Consider the following 24,223-nt stretch of genomic DNA (forward strand, 5'->3'; position numbering starts at 1 on the left):
TCAATGTGAACTCATGAACCTGGGACACTTCATGACCCAAGTACAAAATCATACCCCTCAAGTTCATCTCAAGAAGAGTCTCAGACTCTGAGCTGAGCTGATCATTGACGACGTCTCCATGTGCCAGTTGTCTGAGTTGTTTTCGTTTAACTACTAAAGACAAATTGCCACTGCAAACATCTCAGATTTCTTCTTTGAACCTCGTGCACCCTCAACATCTTTGTCTTTTTGATACTGAGAGTGGGAGGAACAATGAACTGCTCAGCAACTCAGTCCCTTGAGAAATCTGACAGCAAGAAAAGACAAGCTTGTGGGGATCAGAGTGATTGTTGTCTTGATATATTTTAATCATTCACACTATTTAACAGTAGATAAATGTTTCCAGCCAGTACCAAGAGGCTGGTTGAGAAAGTGACAGTGAGTGAGGACAAGACGAGCTGCTGACATTACATTACATTACATCAATGATGATGACAAACACAACGACGATCGTTGCACTCTGTTAGTCGAATGTATGAATGTTAGACAAGTGTTACTTTGGTTTGCAACAGAGACAAATTAGAAAGGCACATCAGTATAGAGAGCAGGTCCTGAGCCAGTGACTGGTGTTATGTTGGCTCCTCATACATATAATACAAATAAAAACCATACAAACTATAAAAAGATCAACAAAACAGCAGGCCTGGGTGTGGCGAGTGAAAAATCAGAAACACAACAGCTTTAAAATAATTCTATATTCAACTTATGTACATGAGAAAGTGTTAATACAGGCGTCGCTCGGCTCTCGATGATTCGACTGAAAAGATTTTGCGTACATTAGCCCCAGCTTCACGGTCATGCATACATAGAGTGGCAGTCGGTGCAGGGGGGTGGAGGGGGGGGCCCGGCGCTTCTCAGCTGTGGAAGATGCGGATCCTCTGGGAGATGCTGCTACGACACAGAGGACAGTTCTGCAGAGCGTCGTTGCACACCTGACAGCAGCACACGTGACCACAGGGCAGGAAGATGACCTGAGACTGGAGAAAGAGAGACAGGAATCTGCTGAGTCATGTTTATAAATCAAGGTTTTACTCCATCAGACTGAGGCCTGAACCAAACCAGAGGCTCAGTTAACATACACCTGCAGCTGTTCATGTCTCTGTGGACACATTCACATGTTATACATTTGACCGATTGACTGAACTTGTCTTATTTCTTCACTTTTTCACTTTTATTGAAGAAGCAGACATTACATATCTGCTACTTCAGAAGTACGTTGGAACTTCCTGTCAGAACTTTCAGAATAAAAACTTAAAATAGCTTCAGATAAAATTTAGCCGAAATAAACAAATGGATAATTAACACACCTCATGCTTTTAAATGGATAGTACAACATTTTGGCAAAATGGCCCATTGCCATAATCCCATCCCATCATTACCTTTATTGTTGGTGCAAGCTGTTTTTAGTACGACGGAGCAGAGTCGTGAGCTGCTCAGAGCTATGCTATGGAGGCTAATGGATTTTCTTGGTTTCCCTCATCAAACTCATCAAATACACAATCCAACAACTCCAAAACACTCTGGTGGACAAGTTGTGACCTGCACATTCACCACACTATGAGATAATAACTGAACGTTACGAGACAGAGTTGATTTTGAGGCAAATGCAGAGACTGCTTGCTGAAAAACTGCCCCCGACGGGAACGTGCATCAGCGGTTTTGCATGAATTTACCTTTAAAACAACTCTGTTTCGTAACGTTCCGTTATTATCTCATAGCGTGGTGAATGTGCAGGTCACAACTTGTCCACCAGAGCGTTTTGGAGTTGTTGGATTGTGTATTTGATGAGTTTGATGAGGGAAACCAAGAAATTCCATTAGCCTCCGTAGCTCTGATAGCTCACGGCTCTGCTCCGCCATTCTAAAAACAGCTTGCACAGACGAAGCTACTCCTAAGACTACAGGGATTATGACAATGGGCCAATTTGCCAAAATGTTGAACTATCCCTTTAATGGGAACCATTAAAAGTAACAGTGAAAACACAATGGCAGGTTTGTGACTGACAAAATTTCTGACCAGGTCACTGTGCTGGGACAAGAACAGACAGGGTTCAGGGTTCAGGTCTGTCCTCCAGCTCTCCTGCTCTGAGGTCCAGACACCACAGCCTGGTGCTACTATGAGGGTTTTACTTACCCTGGTTTCCATGCAAACCACACACTCGGAGCTCCCTGGTCCTTCCACGGGGCTGGGTGCTGAGGGGGTGACGGGGGTCCCTGGGGTGAGCGGTGGGCTGGGCATCTGGAAGGTCGATGTACTGGGAGGAGAGTTGGGGGAGGGGGAGGGGGAGGGAGAGGGAGAGGGAGCACTGGGGGCAACCACAGCTGCCTCCTTCTCCTGCACGGCCTCACAGGCTCCTGCTGAACCACACCATGGACAGACAGTTAATGATACACAGGGATGTCATCACCTGCACACTCACACACTGATTATAGCTGATCAACATGTATGATAATAAGTAAAGAGACATTAAAGGAGACATATTATGCCTCCTTTCCACAAATTAAAATAGTTCCCAGGTGTCTTAAAGACATGTCTGTGACATGCTTCTATCAAAATATACCAAGGATCAAACATCCCATCACTCCTGGGATGTCTGTCCCTTAAAATGAACCATTGCTTGCCCCGCCCCTTCTACTGGTACCAGGTAGGGGTGGTCTTATGCAAATTCAAAAACTAGTTACATCACTGGAAGACAACTGAGGGAACAGCTCATAAAACCACATGGATTTCAACCTAGGGAGCCTGAAGATTACAGATGTTTTTGTCAATTCTCACATTTTGGGGGCGGAAGGCAAGACAAACACCCAGATATGTTAAAGAGCCTTCAGAAAGTGATATTTCCATAATATGTCCCCTTTAAATGATACAGGGTCATTTTATCACCAGTCCTGTTACTTTGTCAACCAGAGAGCACAGAGAGACACACCCATCCCAGCTCCTGGTCACAACTGGTTAACATCTGTCTCAGGTAATGGGATCACAAATGGTGTGAACACACCCAGGATGTATTTGAGTTCAGATCCCTCAGAGACATTCAGACCTGGTCTGGACCACATGCGTCCACATTCTATTAGCAGTGTGAATTTGTGTGAAAACATCTGTTAATGGTTGTCCAATATTTTTGTGTGTGTTGTACCTTGAGGTTGATATCCCTGAGCCCAGGTCAGTAGACTTTTCTGGATTCCCACTTCAGTGATGCCGAGCTGAAAGCAGAGGGATGATGAGTACGTTATAAACAGCTAACCTTTGTTCATGTAACACAACACTGAACTTCTGAGGAGGTGTGGAAAATTTGCAAATGCATTAGCTACTATTCTTGCAACAGTTGTAAAGTAAAGAACATCAGGCTGCTGCAGTAAAGAGTCTGGACCAAAACACTGAGCTCAGCAGGTGCTAATAGTAGGATAAGGCAAGATAAGAGATACTTCATTCATCCCAAGCTGGGAAATTATTGTGTTTCCAGGAGCAGGTATTCACATTAGTACAAATTAGCAGTGTAAGAAAATATATATTTACTGAAATATCACGATATGTCTATATAGTATTTAGATTCAAAAACACTGTGCATGTATCTGCTCCAACTGAACAATGAGAACGGTGAGTAATGGTACATTTACTGTCAGTAACGGTAACGGGGTTATAACGGGGGAAACAGTAACTTTTTGGATTACTCGTTACTGAAAAAAGTAGCGCCGTTAGTAACGCTGTTATCTCCATCACTGATCATGATGCATATCGTATTGCCAGATTCTTGCCAATACACAACCCTGGTACAAATAGAAAAATATATATCCACAAATCTATAATTAATTATCATCTAAAAATATCCAAAAATAAATAAATAGTGCAATGATACAACAACTGTCCAGTGTCCAGTGTTCTCTGTTGGATAAATGGTCTTAATGCGTGTGGAAAGAAGATATTTTTAATCTTTGTAGTCCTGTGATCCACCATCAATAACTAAATATTGACTCAGCTGAGTCTGATGTGAGTCATGATGTTGCACACACACCTTCTTGAGGTCAGATGGGCTCATGTGGCGAAGGGCGTCAGCTGTCACTCTGTGATGAGCCAGGATGGGCAGGTAGTGCTGAGCCGACAGCTTACACATCAGGTTGACCAGCTCCTTGTCAACGTCCGCCTCCTGTGACCACATCTCAGCTTTAGGACAACACACTCAAACCCCACAACTATGTGTGTGTGTGTGTGTGTGTGTGTGTCCTGCTTTGCTCCGTACCTGCACGCGCAGCGACACCGGCTTGGCGTCCAGCAGCCTCTGATACTGGATCATCCAGTAGTTCTGCTGGTTGGACTCGGACTTGAGCTCGATCTCAGCCTGGAAAACACAGAGACAACATGACGCCATTATGTTACAATAGTGAGCTTTTCTATTCTAATAATTGTTTGAATGCAAGTCACAATTATTACAATTAAAAGGAATAAAGACTTGAAATATTTCAGTCTATGTGTAATGAATCTATATAATATGAGTTTCACTATTTGAACTGAACTAATGAAATAAATTAACTATTCCATAATATTCTCATTAATTGAGATGTGTCTGTACACTGGTGTGAGGCCACTAACACTATGGGCCTGATCTACAGTACTAAGATCCCAGATAACAGGCGCAAAATTGCATGCTCCTGGTAAAAATGTGCTTGTTTGGTTAGTGCACGAAAAACAGGTGATCTACTAAGAGTAACACGCTAAATGACAACACACGCAAACCGCAGTATTTAAATGAGGGTTTTGTGCGTGGTAATCGTTTCCGCCATGGAGAGAGTGGACAGAGAGCTGGATGGCCGCATGAAATTTGATCCGATGGATTAATAGAGAGGAGAGGAGAGGAGTGCACAGGAGGAGAGACGTGCGGCGTGCGGCGTGCATAACTTAAATTATTTTTAACACACCTAAAAAACTGCTACAGTTCGCTGGAATGAGCCCGATGCGAGGAAATGCAGAGATATAAGAGCTTTTGCCCTGGCAGGTATTAAATTAATAAAAGAAAAAAAGCTGTGCCAGACAATATTTGCCTTTCAAATGATAAATAAAGACGCAAAAACTTCCACCGCAATCTGTTTCAGGTTTGGAAAATCACGTTGCGTGTGCTCAATAAATCTATTTGCATCTACTCCTCCCAATATTTTGCACGTTCTGGCCGAAACGCCCATATCTGCATATTCATCAAGGCAAACGCTTTTTTGCCCATTTGAGAGACACAATCCTCAGTGCACCCGGTTAGTAGATCAGCTTGCACATTTTTTTGCGGGTGACATTAAGTTTGCACAAGTTTTTATACAAGCAAACCTTTAGTAGACCCTCAGTGTGTGTGTGTATATGTGTGTGTGTATGTGTGTGTGTCACTGACCAGAATCTGGCGCAGCTCCTGCTCCCTCTGGCTCCTCTGCTTCAGCAGCTGCTGCAACAAATCACTCAGAGCCGTGCGCTGCTCCACCAGAACCTCCTGCACACTCAACACACACACTCAGGTGAGGTACGGCCACAACACACACGCATTGTGAAGAATGTCAAAAGCCAAACACAGGACACTACGCTGCCTCTGACAATAACTACTATACTATCAGTCTGTTCAAATGTTATTAAATCCCTTTACTGTTGGTTATCTTCATGAACATCAGCGTGAACAATGATCAACTGCTGCCATGGAGCAATGACAGGGTCGTAACCAAAAGAAATTATAAGGTAATAAATAGGATAAAAGGAAAAAATTAAAGCTCTAAATGTGGGAAAGAAAGAAAGATGGTGATGACACCCACCTGCAGGTTCTCAGCATTAAGACTGCGTCTTTTAACCTCCAGTTTAGTCAGCTGCATTAATTCACCCTCTATGAGCTTGATCTGGGGACAGTGGAAAAGCAAACATGAAGCAAATATGAAGGTAGCAGGGAGGAAGGACGAGCTGCTGATGAAGATAAAACACGGGTGAAATGATCCATCAGATGTGAGCAGAACTCTGTGTGTGAGTTATGAACATATAGATCATAGGCCACGCCCACTTTTACTAATCAGTCTGACACTCTGTCCACCAGGTTGGCTGCTCCTGTGGGTCCAATTGAAGCTCTTTGATTGGCTTCTGGAGAAATGTAGCCATGTGTGATGACTGGACAAACAGTTGATGAGTCATGACGGATACTGACTGAGCCCATCCTTTGCAAAGGCACTGGTTTGTGGTGGTGGCCATGTTGTTTTAGTGATACAATTATTTCCCACCTTGTCATTCTACTGTCTGTCACTTTAGACAAATTCTTTAAAGGGGACATATTATGGAAATATGACATTTTAAGGCTCTTTAACATATATCTGGGTGTTTGTCTTGCCTTCCGGGCAGAATTGATAAAATAATCTGTAACTTTCAGGCTCCCTAGGTTGAAATCCATGTGATTTTACGAGCTGTTCCCTCAGTTGTCTTCCAGACAGTGATGTAACTAGTTTTTGAATTTGCATAATAAAACCCCTACCTGGTACCAGTAGAAGGAGGCGGGGCAAGCATTTACATTTAAAGGGACAGGCACTGAAACCAGCCATTCTCAACAGGGCTGTTTTGAGGATGAAAAGAGCTGTGATGTTTGATCCTTGAGGGATTTTGACCACAGCATGTTACAGACATGTCTTTAAGACACCTGGGAACTATTTTAATTTGTAGAAAAGGGGCAGAATATGTCTCCTTTAAAAACTCCTTCATGTTATTTACTCTTACCACAGATTTTCATGGGGAATGTTGACTAGTAGATGCCATGTGACTTTTTTGTGAATCATCATTCCTGAACATGGATGGAGTAAGTGCGTGTGACACTTCAAACACTTGCCCAAACTTGGTGCAACTCCAAGTTGTAGATTTTAACCTGTGAATGAGAGCTAATGCTGGCCATCAAGATGTAGCCTGCAGTGGTCCAGGTTCAAGGTCAACCAGTGGCCCTTTGCTCCCTGTATCATTCTCTTTCTTTTAGAATTAGAGCAATGAGAAACTTAAAAAGAAAAGTGAGATGAAGCTGAACTTGTTATTCAATGTTTTTTAAGTCGAAATTGGAAATTGAACAAACCCAGCGAGGTTCATCACTTTTTACTGTTCCCTGAAAACACATCTGTTGTGTTTTGAGTCACTGCAGTGCATGATGTATTGTCAAACTGATGGATGTTTCCTGTGTGTCTGTATATTTGCATGTGTTTTCCTAAGCTGCAGGGGCTTTGAGGCCGTCAGTCAATGTGCCCTCAGATCATAATTTCCAAGAATTAAAATAACCTGCTGCTGGGAATCAGTTCAAACACATCACTAGTTTCCACTTTGAGAAACACAAAGCAGAACATGAAACATGATGCTGAACGAAAGCTAAACTGGGATGTCTTGCAAAGAATGACAGAATGTTGAGTTTGTCCAGACTGAGCTGAGACTGGGGAGGGATCCGACCCCGCCCGTCTCCACCCACACACCTGGTTGCGGATGTATCCGTGTACGGCGTCCTTCTGCAGCTGCAGAGCCTGGAACGCTGCTTTCTGCATCTCTTCCTGCAGAGAACGGTCAGAGGAGAGGACAGGTGAGTGAGTCGGCCGCTGACACCAGGTCAGTCAGTCGGTCAATCAGTCACACACCACCTACCTCCTGCAGGATGTGGGCTATGGCTTTAGATTTGTCCAGAGCTTGGAGCGACAGCATCCGATCAAACTTCCTGTCCAGGTTCTCCATACTATCACAGACAGGGGGGAAGAGCACAGACACATGCGTTAAATCTGTGTGTATCAGTGTTATTATAGTTAACTAAAACTAAGGCTAAAATGAAAAATAGCAGTGAAAAAAATAATTTCATTAAAAATCACCATTAAAAAAAACTGAATTTCAGATACAAGTTGCAGAAAGAAAACACCACAGCCCAGTATGGGACTATTTCCAGTATGACCCCCAGGTAGATGAGAGTAAATGTATTGTGATGGAAGTCTGATGGGAACATTTGTGTGATGCAACTAAAAGAAATCCCACGAATTTGAAAGTTCATTTTAAGAGCTCTTCAACAAATCTACCTGAAAAACTAAGACTAAAACTAAACTAAAACTGCTTAATCACTTGTTGAACTAACTAAAACTAAATTAAAATAAAAAATCTAACTGAAAAACTAGATTAAAAAAAAAAAACGAATGACATTTTTAAAACTATAAGAATCTTGGTGTATATGTGTGTGTATGTGTGTGTTTCACCTCCTGTAGGTCTCAGACACCAGAGTCTGTCTGCGACAGTCACTGGCCTCCTGGAGGAGGTTCATGGCACAGCTGTCTGACAGCATCTTCTGCATGGCCGCTACAAACACAGGACACAAGAGTTTGCAATATCAAGATCTGATTGGAGAATGTATTAATCTAGCCATTTAGTGTTTCTGATTAAATTTTGTGCACAAGATGTTTACAGTTTACAAATCAAGTCTCTTGAGGATCATGGCAGGTCTGTGTGTTTCAAAAGTAAGATGAATGTCAAACAGGCACTAAGACACGACCTTCACAGAGTGTTGTTATGTCACTGTGAGCAGTTTCTGGCTTTTGCCCACAGCTGATATTACGGTAAGTCAGCTCAGCTCAGTGTCTTTGTAGTGAACACATAAAAGTGTGTCTTGATTTAATGCATGCAATACACAAACATGTGAAAACACGTTGCAGTCTCATGCTGAAATAGCACCTAGCCCCAGCAGATGGACATGTATTGTTAAAAGTAAATTAAAAACAAAAAAAAAAAGAAAAGGAAAAAAAATGATGATAGAGGAAGAGAAAAAGTGGGTAGGTAAATAAATAAACAAGTGAATAAATTAATGTATGAATAGATAAAAATAAATAAATAATAATAACAGTTGTAATACTCAATAAAATAAAGAATAAATAGACTAATAAGATCAATAAAGAAGTAAATATCTGAGTTGGCAGGTAGTAAGAGATATAAATCAATTAAAAATAAATAATTAAATTCTATCAATTAGAGAAAAAAAAATAAAATTGAACAACTACTTGAGAAACGTTCAGTTTCAGCTCCAGCAGCTGATCTTTACCTGCCACCTCCCGCTTCCTCAGTGAGCTGGCCTCCTCCTGAGTGATGGTGGTCAGATGCTCCATACGGACCCTGAGGGGGAAGACAACAACAACAGCAGTTTATTACAACAATACAGGACATCGCAACATTTACTTAATGTCATAAAATTATGAAAATAGAAATAACTTCAGTGACTTAGATGCCGATGATACAGAATGCTTCAAAACAAATGAGAAACCATTTCTTTACATAAACGTTTCTTTGTGCACCCTTCAACTAAATAGCTCTTTTCCAGTTTCCAGATGGACTCAAACGCACGCAAACGCAAGGCGTGGGATGGGGGTGGGGGGGTTGCATGTGTGTGAGTGTCCATGGATGAGTGTGTACATAAGCCTGGAGAGTCGCTTCATCTAGCCTCACAATCAGTGCCTCAGTTTGCTCATGTCATCGCAATAACACAGCAGGTTGCCATGGAGACGTCCTTGATCGGGTCCCAGACAGAGTCAACAATCAACAGGTGAAGGGAGGGAGGAATAGGAATACAGAGCGTCTCACTGCAGCGATCTCCTGGGGGAGTTGTTCAGCAGCGGCCTTGGCCGAGGCCGGTGCCGAAATACAGATTAGATTATGATTGTTTGGGTTGGGGCGAGTAGTCGCATTTCAATAGACTCGACTTACTTTGTTTGTCCTTTCTGGTTTCCAAATCGATCCATTCGCCTTTGCAAAGCCAAAAGCTTCTTCAAGATGTTTTCCATGTTGCGGTTTATAACCACAGTCTGAGCGCGAACAGCTCTGTCCACCCAATCAACCATGTCGGGCAGCTCCATGGGGCTTTGGACTGCTGTCACCGTCTCCCGAATTTTTCGATACACCAGGGCAATGCCTAATCCAATCAGCAGATAACCTATTATCATGGTAACGAATATGTAGATATCCTCGATGTCCTCAATGGAAAGAATCGCCAGGCACACGACCCTCCACTTCACCGACGAATCCATTATGTAACCAGCGAGGAACGTTCCGTCAGGGCAGACAGGTTCCCCCACACCCGATCTTCTCGTCGAGAAAATTCTGTCAACTGCGTCGGGAGACCAGTTGACCAATTCCATGATTTAAATTTGGAGAGCAATGCAGAGAGAGGCTCCCAAAGTTTGAGACAAGACAGGATGAGACGTGAGAAGCAAAGCTGGGAAGATAAGGGAGAGATGCGTCCGCCTTCGCTGAGAGCAGGAAGAACGTACGTACCGGTATTTGCTTTGAAAACAACTCCGTCATGAACGTTCCATTATTATCTCATAGTGTGAATGTGAAGGTCACAACTTGTGAGTTGTTGGATTGAGTATTTGATGAGTTTGATGAGGGAAAGCCTGGAAATACCGTGCGCTGTGCAGAGCTCACATCTCTGCCCCACCGATCTAAATACAGCTTGCACCGACAATTAAAGGTAATGAACCTACTGCTAAGACTATAGGGATTATGGAAATAGGCGAATTTGCCAAAATGTTGAAATATCCTTTTAAGCTACAAAGTGCAGGATCTGAAGATGAAACTCTCTCTCTCTCTGCAGCAGCTCTGTGAGGAGCTTTGGCCTGAACACAAACAAGTTAGCAGCAGGTTAACATGTTTACACTGACGACATGCTGCTCATTTACTTTCCAGATATTAGATCACAGAGTAAATATGGGCCCGATCTGCTCTTTCAGCCTCAATGCTGGATGTGATGGATCTTAATGCTGGATCAATGTCTCCACTAGAACTGTAGATGCTCCATTTCCATTAGAGTTGTGCTATGAACAGAAGCACTGTGGTTTATGGTATCTACAGTTAGCAGTGTACGTCTGGAGGCGACCATGTGCCAGTCTGTCAGGTAATTTAAAGCATGTCCAGAATTCTGTTCTCTGAGATTCGTCCTTCAGGCAGAATAAGTTCTTTGTTCTAAGTTTTAATAATAAACTCTTCAATCTAATGTCCCCCCAGGCCCAGGCTCCCTGGCTCCAACACGGACAAACAGAAAGAAAACACACCGAGGTGTGTAACTGTGTGACAACAACAGAGGGAGCAGCATCTCCAGAGGAAGGCTGACATTAATACAAAAGCCACATTAGAGTTGGTTGTTATATCATGGCTACACCCCTGGTTTGAAGGAATAAACATGCCTTCAGAATTTAAACCCGAACATTATCCTGCTCTTGATAAATCATTTTTGAATATTTCTTTTCAGTCAAAGCGTCTCTCCTCCAGTTTCTATTTTTGTGTATCTGTAGCATTTAGTGTATCTCCCATGATAAGTGCTCTGTAAACTGGTTCAGTCTGGTAAAGGGAAAACAACTGAATGACAGTGAGTGGCTCCTATCTCTCTGTCATGGATCACTCACCGATCTTCCTCCATGGCCTGAAGAAACTCTGTGCTCTTCTTCTGCCTGGACAGGGAGGTGTAAACACACTGTGGTCAGCATGCTGCATTTACAGATCTCTACAATAAAACACAGCCGCTGTGTGCAGGTCCTCACCGGTTGTTGTCCATCAGCAGGTTGCTGATCCGGCTGCTGATGTTGTCCTCGGCTTGTCTCACTTTCTCCAGCACCTGCTGCCTCTCGGCCTCCTGAGCCCTCTGCTGCTGGCTCAGCCCCAGCTCCACTCGCTCCTGCTCCTGTGGACCACACAGATCATTCACAGTGATGAGGCAGAAATCATCAGGATGCAGCACAAAATCAAAGCTTTCAAAATACAACTGATCAGAAAACCCCCCTGAGCTGTAGTAACTTCACTGGGTGATGGGTAGTTATTTATATGAACATGTGACTGAACACAATGAACTTCAAAAATATATCTATTCATACTTTCACACAGGGTTTCCAATGGACAAAAGAAACTATGCCAAATGTTCACATGTTTACATTTATTTGCATTAATTAGGTCATATTCTCATTGCAATACTAATGTTAATCCTGCATTCCAATTTGAATGGGTTTAGATGTCCAAACTGAATGAAAATAATGAATGAATGAATGAATGAATGAATGAATGAATGAATATAAACACCTCAATCAAAATAAACAGGCTCAAACCGAGTGGAATTTCATTTAGTTTTAAAGGGGTAGTAGAATATTCCTTTTCCCCAAAATTATATCATGAAAATGGTGAAACTGAATGTTGTTTGGTTGCGTTTCTGCGAATGCTCCTTCTTGAAGTAAATGTGTAGTGACGTTTCTTCACTTGCAAATGCTTGAATAAAAGTGATAAAATAATGACAACTACTACTAATCAGATCATAGATCTCCATCTATGATCAATCTGGGCTAGAGTTCTCAACAGGCATGAAAACGAAAACCCGACCTGGCCCGGCTTTCCACTTTTACTAAGAGCTCCCTGGGATCCTTCGCCTTTTCACATCTGGGTGTGAAACTCATGGATCCAGTTTCAGAGTCAAATATAATTTTGGTCTGAACCAGTGTGTCCAGTCAGGTTGGTCGGGCCGGACTCTCTACGCATGTCACACGGCTGTAAAAGGTCCATTCTGAATAAATGCAGTGGCACCAGATCAGAATAGATCACATGTAAACAGTTGACATGAAATCATGTGAATCAGAATGAAAAGAAGTCTGCCTGGCAAGTGTCTCATTCATTACAGTGACAGCTCCAAACAATAAGACCGAGTGCAGCCTACCTGTCGGACAGAGTTGAGGATGTTCTCCTTGCGGGAGGTGTTACACAGTAGCAGCTGGGTGTGCTCCTTCTGTCTCTCCTCCAGGTGGCGCTCAAAGGCCATTCTCTCCTCCTGCTTCTGTTGCTGCAGGGTGGAGGAGGAGGAGGTCAGAGGTCATATAAAATACATGTGTGAAGTGTATCACTGTAAATAACGATCTGCTACCAAGCTGTGATACAATCCTGCACTAGAGCTGCTCCAAAAAGTTTCAGCGGCATAAAAAACTGTTTTTGTGTTTTATGTGTGGTGCAGAGCCACAACAACTGCACACCATCACCACCATTAAAGGGATACTTCACCCAAAATCGATAATTCACCAATTTTCTACTCACCGTCATGTCAAGGAAGGGTTTGGAGAACTTTCGGAGTTATCAAAACACTTTTAGAGTTCCAGGGGGGGTCCGGCTGGCAACAGATTTTCATATAATGGCGGCGGATAGTGCTCACTTTTGAATCGTCCAAAACACACACTATGAAACATCCAAATACCTCCATACTGCTCGTCTGTACTGACCCAAGTGTCCTGAAGCCGCCACATGAAAAAGTTGTTCGGAAAAAATTAATTTGATCTCTGTTTATAGCCTTGTTGTAGTAGTTGCTCCCAGTTGCTCTGTTGATGTTTGTGCACATGCGCGAGATTTGCTGCAAGATGTTCATTCGTCGTTGTAAACCACTGGATGTCTGATGTAAACACGGAAGTTCTCCAAACCCTTCCTTGGCATGACGGTGAGTAAAAAATTGGTAAATTAGAAATTTTGGGTTAAGTAACCCTTTAAGCCACCTCCACCCTGTTTGTTTTCCTGATTCCTGATGCTCTCTTCTTCCTCACCCCTCATCCTCTCCTCAGCTCCACCTCATATTCTTTCATTTTCCCTTCTCTGCATTTAGCTGCATCATCATCCCGTCCTGCTCCACTGCAACAAGGTAAACCCACTGAACTGAAAGCTGAGACTTGGCACTGTAATGTAGCATCCATTAGTATTAGTATTAGAGGTCATACTTGTGGTCTAGCAGCATTAAATCTCTACATTTTCCACCTCTCAACAACAACAATTCAGTGAGCCAATCAGAATAGAGGAGGCTCTGAGCCTTGCTTCTGATTGGTCTGCCGATGAGTGAAAACAAGCTGAAATATTATAACACACATCTGAGGTGAAATCTGAAGTCACAAACCTTCCTCTTGTTGTAGTCACTGAATTTGTTCTGCAACAGAAAGTGAAGGAAGGCTGGATTAATGTCTGACGACAGAGAACAGTTCATACAGCATCAACAGCACTTGATTGGTTGATAGTTACCTGCCAGGCCTCCTCCTGGCCATCCCAGCAGTCACAGCCCTGTTTCCCAGAGTCATTCTCCAGCACTGGCAGCAGATACTGGGATGGAGCGCAGTACTCCTCCCCCAGCTCTGAAAACAACACCGACCAAAAAGACAACAGCCTAAGTATAAGTATAAGTCTCTCTACCAGACTGAGGTCACAGAGATTACAAGAGAAATCCAAGGGGAACCCAACTATAAAAGAAATCTAACACAATCTGGACATAGATGACATTCACATTTATGTTGCATTTATGTTCTAAAGCCGGTCAATAAATGAATGAATGAACAGTATGCATTTCATTAGATTCAACTGACAAAACAAAATATGAGACAACTAGAATCACCTCCTCCACTCACGTTACAATTTATCCCATATGACCATATGTGTGAAATATTGTTATTACCTGGCTAGTGATGCCTTCTTATGGGCTGATGTGAGGTTGATCTGCTCTGATTTTGTAAATATTTTTTACATCATGTGTGTGTATATATCTAGGTATTTTGGGCCTCATGTGTCCACTGGGGTTCTGTATAGAAGTGTTTGGGTATAGTATACACTCTTCTTTCTTTCTGAAATGGACTTCGAGTTGAGTGTGAAGCATTCCCCCCCCCCATTTTTTTCTAAGTTGACTGCTCCAAAAGCTAACTTGTGATGTGCGTTACTCTCTTTCTCCCACTAAATGCTATGATTATCACTATGAAGTCTTGAATCATGGCTAAAATACGTTTTTTTGAGGCCACCATGACTTTGACCTATAGATCTCATCAGTTTCTTAGGGAGTCCGAGTGAATTTCAGTGTCAAATGAGATGTTGAGATGCAGCTGAAATACCTTTGTATTGTGAATCTACCCAGGTATTTATAAGGTAATTGTGTATTTATGGGTCCTGGGTCATATACAGTTGTGCTCATAAGTTTACATACCCTGGAAGGTTTTGTAACTGTGTACCATTCATTAAGGAAAACATGAGCGATCAGACAAAACTGATTTCTCTTATTTTTAATGGGATTTAAATTAAACTGCTGAGACATCCAGAAATAACACAATCATTAAAAAAAAAAAAAAAAGATCATCAGAGAGTCTGACCAACAAATTTTGATGGTACCAGACCGTGGCTATCAACAGAACCCCTCAATTTCCACTTTTATGAGAACTTGAACACTGCTGATTGGCATTCTCAAATCTTTGGATATCTTTTTATCTCCTTTTTATGTTTTATAAAGTTGAACAACCTCCTCCCTCAGGACTTCTGACAGTTCTTTTGCTTTCCCCATGGCTCAGAATCCAGCAGAGTCAGTGCAGCAATGGATGAAATGTGCAGGTGTTTGTCAAGAGCCCAGAATCTCATTGACTTTTTATACATAGACACAAGCAATCAAGTTAAAGGCGTGGATAGTTCCCCTGAGTAGCCATTTAAACCTGACTGTGTCAGTCTGTGTGTATTATCAGGGTAAAATTTTGAGGGTATGTAAACTTTTGATCAGTGCCATTTTGGTGTTTGCACTTATGCAATTATTAGGATTCAAAAAGATCAAACATAATTGTGTGATAATAAATGGCTTCGCCCAGCCACTAACTCTGAATAAAAAAAGGTTTTGTTGCATTATCAATTATATTTTCTGAAATGTAGCCAGTATTTCACAAATTATGCCAGGGTACGTAAACGTTTGAGCACAACTGTATATCTGTTACATCCATCAGTTAAAATCAGGGATGCAAACGGGTCAGGACCAAAAAAGAGAGGAATTGTCTGGCGTGGGGGGGGGGGGGGCAGCTCACCATTTTTTCAGATATTAAAAATGCTTAAAAAAAAAAAAAAAATCCTTTGCAATATTTCAATTTAGGAGATACTGAATTTTAGGTCTTCACTGAATGTTAGTCATAATTATTACTATTAAAATAAACTGAATAAATAAAGACATGGGATGTTTAATTCAGTGTGTAATGGACATGTGTTAGTTTCACTTTAATTGAACACATTCTACATCGCGGAGGCGACGTCTCTCCTTCACCTCTGAAACGGGGCAGAGCTCCGTGGAAACACCTGCCTGACACAGCAACGTAGAGAACCGTGCATGTCCGCGGTGCACAGCTCCACAGACATGCACGGGGGGAAAAACGGCGTCGCCGTCGCACCGACTGCACGCGGATACGCCGCTTTGGGTAACGAGCGCGCACGTCGCGCGTCAACATTGGAGGTAGGCTGTTATCAGTGTAATCAGAGGCGACCATGAATGAGTTCGCATTAGATTGTCACTGTCAGCCTGTTAGAAAAACATTTTACTGACCCCAGCTGAGACCCCCCCCCCCCCCTCCCCTCAAAAACAAAAACTCTTCGGATCTGAACGATTCACACAAGTCACCTAATTGGTCATGAAAAAAGCGAGTTTCGCTTTTCGGCGCGCTGTTTGCATCCCTGTAAAATACTCAAATAGTGAAAGAAAGTAAAAACTCACCGCTGCACAGGAAGCGTTGGATGCTCTCTGTGCCCTCTGTGCACACAGATGCAGGTGGGTAGGTCATGTTGGCGGCATCGAGGGTAAAGCTCTGTCACACACACAAAAACACACACTCAGGGTTTGTCTAAAAGCAGATGTGTGTTTCAGTTTGCATGTGAACCTGCGCTGAAGATCAACAACACACCTCCAGGGTGCGGATGTGAGCCACGGTCTTCGGGAGCTGGACAATGCTGTTGTCGCTCACGTCCAGAGTGCGCAGGCTGCTCAAAGAGCCGATGGATGGCGGCAGCTCGCCGAGACAGTTACCTGTTGAACACACAGGGATGTGATGTCATGATCTGACTCATACACACACGTCCTCTCAGCGGTGGACAAACAGGCGGTCGGTTTCATACCCTTTAGATTGAGTGTCTGCAGAAACCGCAGAGCCCCGAAGGAGTCGGGCAGGGCCTTCAGACGGTTCTTCTCCACATTCAGAATCTGACAGGACACAACAACACAATGAGCACTTTTCCTTCACACTTCCTCTGTGCCGTGAGTTGAGCTCATGACAGTTTTACCTGCAGTGACGTCAGCTTCCCAATGTCTTCTGGGAGTGAGGAGATCTTATTGTCATGTAGATCCAAAACCTGGAGGTCAGAGATGGGGCGTCCGTTAGATTTTGGGGTTTTTTGATAAACAATTTTTTCATTATCATATCTGCTACTTGCTCATAGGTTGTCTATGGAAGATTACTCGCACTGGTTTAGAGGTTATAAACCACACAAAAGCATCATATGCTTTTATTTACCTTCAAAGTGGAGAGAGCACTGAGGTCACATCCTTTTGGCAGCAGCGACCTCAGCTCATTGTTATGGAGGATAAGAACCTGAAGAAGAGCAACACAGGACACGTTGAGTTCAACCACCAACAAACTAGTACTAGTTCTACACTACATATTACAAACAGTGACATAAAAGAGCTGTAACTGAGCAGCTGCACAGAGCATTCGTACCTTCTTCTGTAGCACCTTGCATATGGAGAAGACATTTGAGGGAACCTGTGGCAGAACAGAGCAAAGACTTCACCACCTGCAGCTCTAACCACACACCAATAAACACTGAATGTAATAATAATGAACTTCATTTCAGATTTGGGAGTAAAGATAGAATGGCAATGAAATGAAAGGATGAAGTAAAGGACAATGAAAATAGACAAAAGAATGACGAAATATGTGAATGAAAATATATACAGAATTTTAAAATATTATATAATATGATATAACATATGATTTAATAGATTAAAAAGTGAGAGAAAGGTAAATAAATAGTTTCTCAGCTATCATTTTTAAATGCTCACAGAGTCTGATTGTCTTATAGCAGGATGCTCCATAGTTTTAGAGTGGAAAAGAAACTGTGCTGCCCATTTTCTTGTCTGTTTTTTTCTTGTTTGTGGTTTATTATAAATCTGGCAGTAGGAGATGTGAACGCTTGTGAGGGAGACTAAAAACAACAGAGGATCTTTAATGTAAGCCCTACAAAGCATTAGGAGCTTTACATCCTGGGAGTCAGAGTCACCCCTACAGCTGCAGCAGCATTGTATAAGGTCAAAGAGAATGCTGACTAAACATGTCGGGTGTTAGCTCATGGTTTAAGACTCTGGACGAGACAGAGGAGGACTATTAAAGTCCCAGTTCTGGGTGTGAAACAAATGCACCAAATTTCCAGCTTCCAATTTCCGCCATTAGTGACAAGGCGGCTGACAAAACCCAGCTGAGCCCACATACACACACACACACTACTATATTGTGCTGAGATGTACTGATTGTTTTTGGCAACAACGTGTTTTTTTTAATGTGATTTAATTATTTGATTCTTCAGAGAGATTACATTTATATTTTAAGTAGACTTTGGTTCTGTTACTTGTCCACCTCAGTATAACAGTGCAGTGATGTAGTGAAGCAGAATCAGCTCAGTCTCATGTGAGCTAATGTCTCCTCAGAGAGACTTCCTGACGCTGGGCAGAGATGAGAGCATCGTGATGGATCCAGAGAGCAACAAGTGATCAGATATGGACGATGGAATAAATGGAATCAGTTCCTTCAATTAGACTGCAGTTATACAGCACAATTCATGTCTTAACAACCAATCAAAGCACTTCAACTACTAATCACATTCACTCATTGATACAAACATTCATTCAACCCTGGTAAGATGCTTTTTTCTTCATACACGACACATCAGTGATACACTGGGGGTAGATTTTAGTTCATCTTTGTCTGCCTTGCCCAAGGATGTTGTAACCACCAGGGGCCTCATTTATCATTGTGGATACACGCTTTTTTACACGCTCTTTCCCCCATTTTGTGCGTACGCACTTTTCTCCGCCTAATTTGGGATCTATCAAACCAAAACTTGTCGGGAGTAAGAGCAAAAATTTACGACCAGTCCGACCATGGCGTACCGGCATTTACACGCTTTTTGAAGAACAAGAGGAATTGGCGACACCGCTGCAGAGTCAGAGAACTGCAGTATGCGAGGGAGAGAGGAGCGCGGACACTGTTTGAAGTAGCAAGTGGTGGTGATGATGACCCCCCCCCCACCACCACCACCACCACCACCGCACACGTGTTGACGTCGGCACTTTACATGAAAAGCACAGCGACTCAGATTTTTCCCCTGTGCATTTACACTAGTTTGCTCCTAAATACTGGCTTTATAAAACGAATTTCGTTTTCTTTTGATATCATATTGATATTTTTCCCTTGCATGTAGGCTACACCTCTTCCACAACCAGTCTGTCCAGTCTGGAAAATAATTTCTGCGACGTGCGTGTGTTACGTAGCCAGACTGGACACACAAAGCAAGCAGCAAGCACAATAATGTCGGCGCAAATCAAAGGAAATGAGAAAACATGATCCATATTTTTTGTGTGAATAATATTTATTGTATTTAACAAAACTGGGTGCTGCCCAACATCATTTTAGGAAAAGTCACAGACTGGTGGACTTCAATGTTTTTTTTTTTTGTTTTTTTTTTAAATATATAGCTATGCACAAATGAAAATCAAAGTCTTCCAGTGAACGGAAGTTGGGGGTTAGTGGAAAGGGGTGCAAAGTACTGACTGGCAGTGGAAACCCTGCTTTAAATTATTATGACATAATCTAAAATAAGGGGCAGAATAAATATGATTCTTCTTCTTTCTGTTCTGTTTCATTTAGATTTGGGAGTTTTTTGTTTTTATTGAAGCCTTTCAATGCAAGATGATGTTTCTGACTGATATTGCCGTGTTACCGTGTATCTCGCTTTCAGAGAAATTCCGCTTCTTCCTCCCCTCTCCGTCCGTCTGTTGTCTTCACCGTCTTCCACTGACGTCATTCCACAGGTTTCCAGAGTGCACATGGCTACTTAATATGCACGTAACTGATTTGCATTGACCACATATGGTTGCGTGGGGCCGTTTAGGGGGCTGGGTATGTGTTCTCATCCACGCTTTTCTCAGGTCCGGTGTGATCTATCAAGGGAAATACCGTGCAGCCGTGTGTACGCGGAGTTTGATAGATCTGAAAAGAGTGTATATTTTTTGGTCGTACGCACATTTTGCCTTTCCGTCGTACTGAAAATTTAAGAGGACTTTTACACGCTCTTTGATAAATGAGGCCCCTGGCCCGTTGAGACAGCAGACAACATTTATGTTGAAATACTTAATTTAATGCTTCATGTAACTCTAACTCTATAATCATGTTAAAACATTTACTTTGAATGACTTCATGTAACTCTTCTAAAATCATGTTTATACATTTACATTGAATTACTTCATGTACTGTAATTCTTCCTATAATTATTCTGTAATCATGTTAATATATTTACATTGAATGACTTAACTCTTTTGTGAAAATGCTATAATGTTTTAATTGTCTCTGTTTGGTTGAATGTGGACCTCAGGAAGAATAGTCTTCATTTCAATAAAGACTAATGAAGACCAATAAAAGTAATTCGGTACTCATCCCTAACACCCATCCGTTTGTGCCCCTCCCCTCAGGTAGAAGGCTGCAGAGCATCATCAGGACATCATGGCTGAAGTCCAGCTTCTCTCCAGAGGCGGTGAGATGAACAAACTCACTGCCTCATTAACTGAACCTCTGCTGGTGCTGCTGTGGAATTCACTTGTTTTTACTGTCACTTTATTGCACCACTGGGACCTGAGTAACAAATTCCCTTCCACGTGAAAGCATGTGACAATAAATGAACCTTAAACCTTATAACAGACAAGTCAACAGCCAAGCTTTACGTGACACACTCACCTCTGAGAGCTCACACGCTGAGATGTCCAGGATGTCATCAGCTCCCACCTCCTTAGCCTGAATAAGGATGAGTCACAGTTTGAAACAGAATCTGTCTCTTCTATACAGACAGGAAGCATCATGTTCAAAGAGTTCCACCACTGATAGGTTTTCCATGAATGTTGTTTGTGTTGGCTGGTGCGTGTAACATGAACAGACTCCTCTTACCCTGCATATCTGATATTCCAGTCTTTTTTGGGAGTCTTCGCTGAGTTTCTTCTTCCTGAAGAACAGAGGCATCCTGGGTCTGGCTTTCCCTGTTGTGTCTTTGTCAGCTGGGTTTCACTCCCGCCCCTCCACGGCTCTCCGGAACACCGATCCGCAGACGGACTGAATCCCTACGATCTGCAGACAATTCACGCTGGTTAGTCATTACAGTTAATACCGTACACACAGACACTTGATCCATTGTTAATTAAACAGGACAACAGCAGGGTTCATTGTGACTGGTCCTGCTCTGTATTGTTGGAACAGCAGCTTGGCTGTTCACTGCTTTTCATCTTGGACACACTGAGGTTGTAATCACTGACTACGTTTAAATGCAGTCAATAACCCTTTAATAACTGGAATATTAGCAATAACCTGGTTGCACACGGCCATGTAAACACCAATAACCCTTTTGAAAAACCTGAAAATGACCCCTGAGTTACTGCTTTTCTAACCCGAATATTTGGTCATGTACTGTTTATGCCTATCGGGATATCCCCATCAAAAGGAACATTAATTTGTGTTCTGCGTGTTTGTTTTTATTACAATGTATTATTTATTCTAACTCTTACTCCTATTCCTTACTATTATTGTATAATTATTGTCATGATTATATATATTTTTTAATAACACAAAAAGTTAACGAACACAGAGAAAGTAGGCTACACTAAAAAGGAAAGGAGTGTGCCTCTTTAATTTAAGAAATTTTAATATCTTGTGAGCGCCCCATCAAAATGGCAACAAGGTATTGTTTGTTGTATTTTCTTATGTTTCGGTGATAGTGATTGTGTTTGTGATCTGTGTGTTAATGTTAGCAACAAAAACTTTAGCTAGAATGGCTGAACACCAACGACGCCTCATCGATACTTGTAAAGCTAAAAGCCATCAATTGACTGACTGCTACAGTCTGCTACAGCTCTGAGTTTTTACTCAATCTTTACTTTACTTGCGGTTTTGTCATATTTTGACCACACAAAATGGTTTGGCCACTGGCACAACTTTTAACTCACCTGTAAAGGTTAGAATGTTTGGTCAGCATAAGTGCACCACAAAGAAAAGAAAGCAAGAGAAGAGGAAAACAGAGGCTTGAGGGATTTTATGAACAAATATTTTCAAAAAGAAGGTGATGATATAGCTGCCTGGAACACGTAGGGGAGGATACGCCGGACAGTCACATCAACAAGGGTAGCCATTAACATTTACCAGCGTGGTCGTTACCTCAATGGTCAGCTCTAATTTCAACGTTCATTAGTATAAATCCCACGCAATGATTACCAGTTCTCCATGAAGATGTTGCTAGGATTCAGACTAAACAACTAAACGTCCTGAGGCACTTTCAATAATACCAGGAGACTTCCATCATGTTTCCCTGATGGATCCACTGGGGGATGTAGTGGAGAGATGTACACTGAAGATGGTAGAGGCCATTCTGATCAACTCACTTCATAACATCTGGATGGACCAAAAAACAAAAACAGCAGTGGTGGACGGCTCCTCTCTCTTCTCTGCAGTAAGAGATATAGAAGATCCTCTACAGTTATAAGACACACAAATGAATTTCCCCTTGGAGAATCATTCGTATTATTATTATTCTCATTAGATGCCGTACCTAATGTTTCTTCTAATGCCTGCTGCACTGAAGCTTTAGTTCTGTCCCCCATTTAAGTCTTGTTTCACATCAGAAGCTCTTACTGCTCTGTTTTTGTCTGCAGAGTTGCATCACAATTGAATTAAGTATGGAGTTGTTTTTCACTGCACCCTCTGTTATTGCTCACGGGTAGGCCTATCCTACCAAATATGGACGCTACTCTCCTTATCCTATCCTCTTCTTCTCAAATGTGTTACAGTGATCAAAAACTGGTAACATTAGTGGATGAAATGGTCACAGGTGGACATCGCACTGAGACAGTCCACGTAGTCCACAGTGGTAGCCTGTTAGAGCTAATATCTCACACTTCAACTTCAATCTGTGACATGTCATGACTTAAGAAATATTAGTATTCACAGTTCGACTCTGGGATGTCCTGAGTCATGGATGGTGTGATAACATAAGTGATGCTGTATTGTTATCTCCTCTATGTGTGTACGGAAACAGCAGGGGCCCTGGGCGTGCGTGGGGAGGGGGTGGGTTACTGTAAGTGACGTAGCTAATGTTATACATATTGACTACCACTACTGTTGCCAAAAAAGTGACGAAAAGAGCGGCTCTTAGTCCCTCTTTAACCACTAAGTTAGTCGTAATAACAACGTCATTGTTGGCTAACAACGTGTGGTTAGCTCCAGCGCTGCCTCGGTAACGTTACAGCGGTAACGACTGAGGATGATACGGTTAGCTTCCCAGTGACAACTTAGCAAACACGAGCAGCTAACAGCGGTGTCGTGTGAATAAAACACAAACACACACACAACGACGACACGACGTGTGTATGTTATGACACGGAGTCAGGTTAAAAGCCCGGTTGTTAGACACTCACCGTCCGCTGGTTGTTACGGTGTCACGGCTCCTCTACAGCCGCTGCTGCTCCAATAAACTGTAACAGAAGGAGTCCCGATGTTCGCTGGAGGCGAACGGTAACGGCGGCCGGTGATTGGTCGAGTCAGCCCTCTGAGACAGGAAGTCCAAAAGTGTCCTCTGGGTCGCATTTGTAGTTCATTGAATATTAGATAAATACAGCGATGTGAACCATGATGTACAGTTGTTCACTTGTATTTACTGTTTCGCCTCCGTCTTCCTCTCCAGCTTCTTCTTCTCTTGGTGGATTTCCGGCAGACTGGCTCAAGGCCGCCCTCCATAGACACACACAACTGTTAACCCCGTGTGTACCGTGTGTGTGTTTCCGATCTACATTTATGAAAGCACATGGGTTATTGTGTATCAAGGGAAATGGTCACACGTGAAATAATAACTCGATAAAGCAACATTTAGAACTTTTTCCTTGTTTTATTGAAGAAATTATAAAAAAAAACTCAAGGTGTACCCATGTTGTCAGAAAGTGAAAAGAACATTACCTCTTTTACAATAATACTCTCAACTGAACTGTTTACATTTTCTGCTGCAAGTTAAAACTGTGTAAAAAAAAAAATGCATTCACCTGAGCAGTTTTATATGAATGTTATTCTTTTTAGAAACTCCTCACTTTTTTCAC

The 24,223-nt window shown here is 42.3% G+C and overlaps 1 protein-coding gene across 2 annotated transcripts; it reads right to left on the reverse strand.

Annotated features, from left to right (window-relative positions):
• Window positions 1–323: 323 nt before the first annotated feature.
• lrsam1 (leucine rich repeat and sterile alpha motif containing 1) lies at window positions 324–23,816 on the reverse strand. 2 transcript variants are annotated; one of them, XM_085794145.1, is made up of 25 exons: window positions 23,552–23,816; window positions 21,039–21,215; window positions 20,832–20,888; window positions 17,544–17,588; window positions 17,340–17,417; window positions 17,110–17,178; window positions 16,945–17,029; window positions 16,734–16,855; window positions 16,547–16,637; window positions 14,068–14,177; window positions 13,946–13,975; window positions 12,734–12,856; window positions 11,577–11,716; window positions 11,442–11,486; window positions 9,086–9,156; window positions 8,250–8,349; window positions 7,657–7,744; window positions 7,491–7,565; window positions 5,820–5,900; window positions 5,411–5,506; window positions 4,277–4,375; window positions 4,052–4,183; window positions 3,176–3,242; window positions 2,173–2,393; window positions 324–1,016 (listed from the first exon to the last, which is right to left on the reverse strand). In XM_085794145.1, the coding sequence occupies exons 2-25, from the start codon at window positions 21,108–21,110 to the stop codon at window positions 894–896; spliced, it is 2,220 nt and encodes a 739-aa protein (XP_085650271.1). In that variant the 5' UTR covers window positions 21,111–21,215; window positions 23,552–23,816; the 3' UTR covers window positions 324–893. The 2 variants fall into 2 exon arrangements, with proteins under 2 accessions (XP_085650271.1, XP_085650270.1); XM_085794144.1 differs by having other exon boundaries at window positions 650–1,016; window positions 2,173–2,396.
• Window positions 23,817–24,223: the final 407 nt, after the last annotated feature.

This window comes from Trachurus japonicus, chromosome 12, assembly GCF_045865225.1.
Source record: "Trachurus japonicus isolate A0001 chromosome 12, Traja_1.0".
NCBI lineage: Eukaryota > Metazoa > Chordata > Actinopteri > Carangiformes > Carangidae > Trachurus > Trachurus japonicus.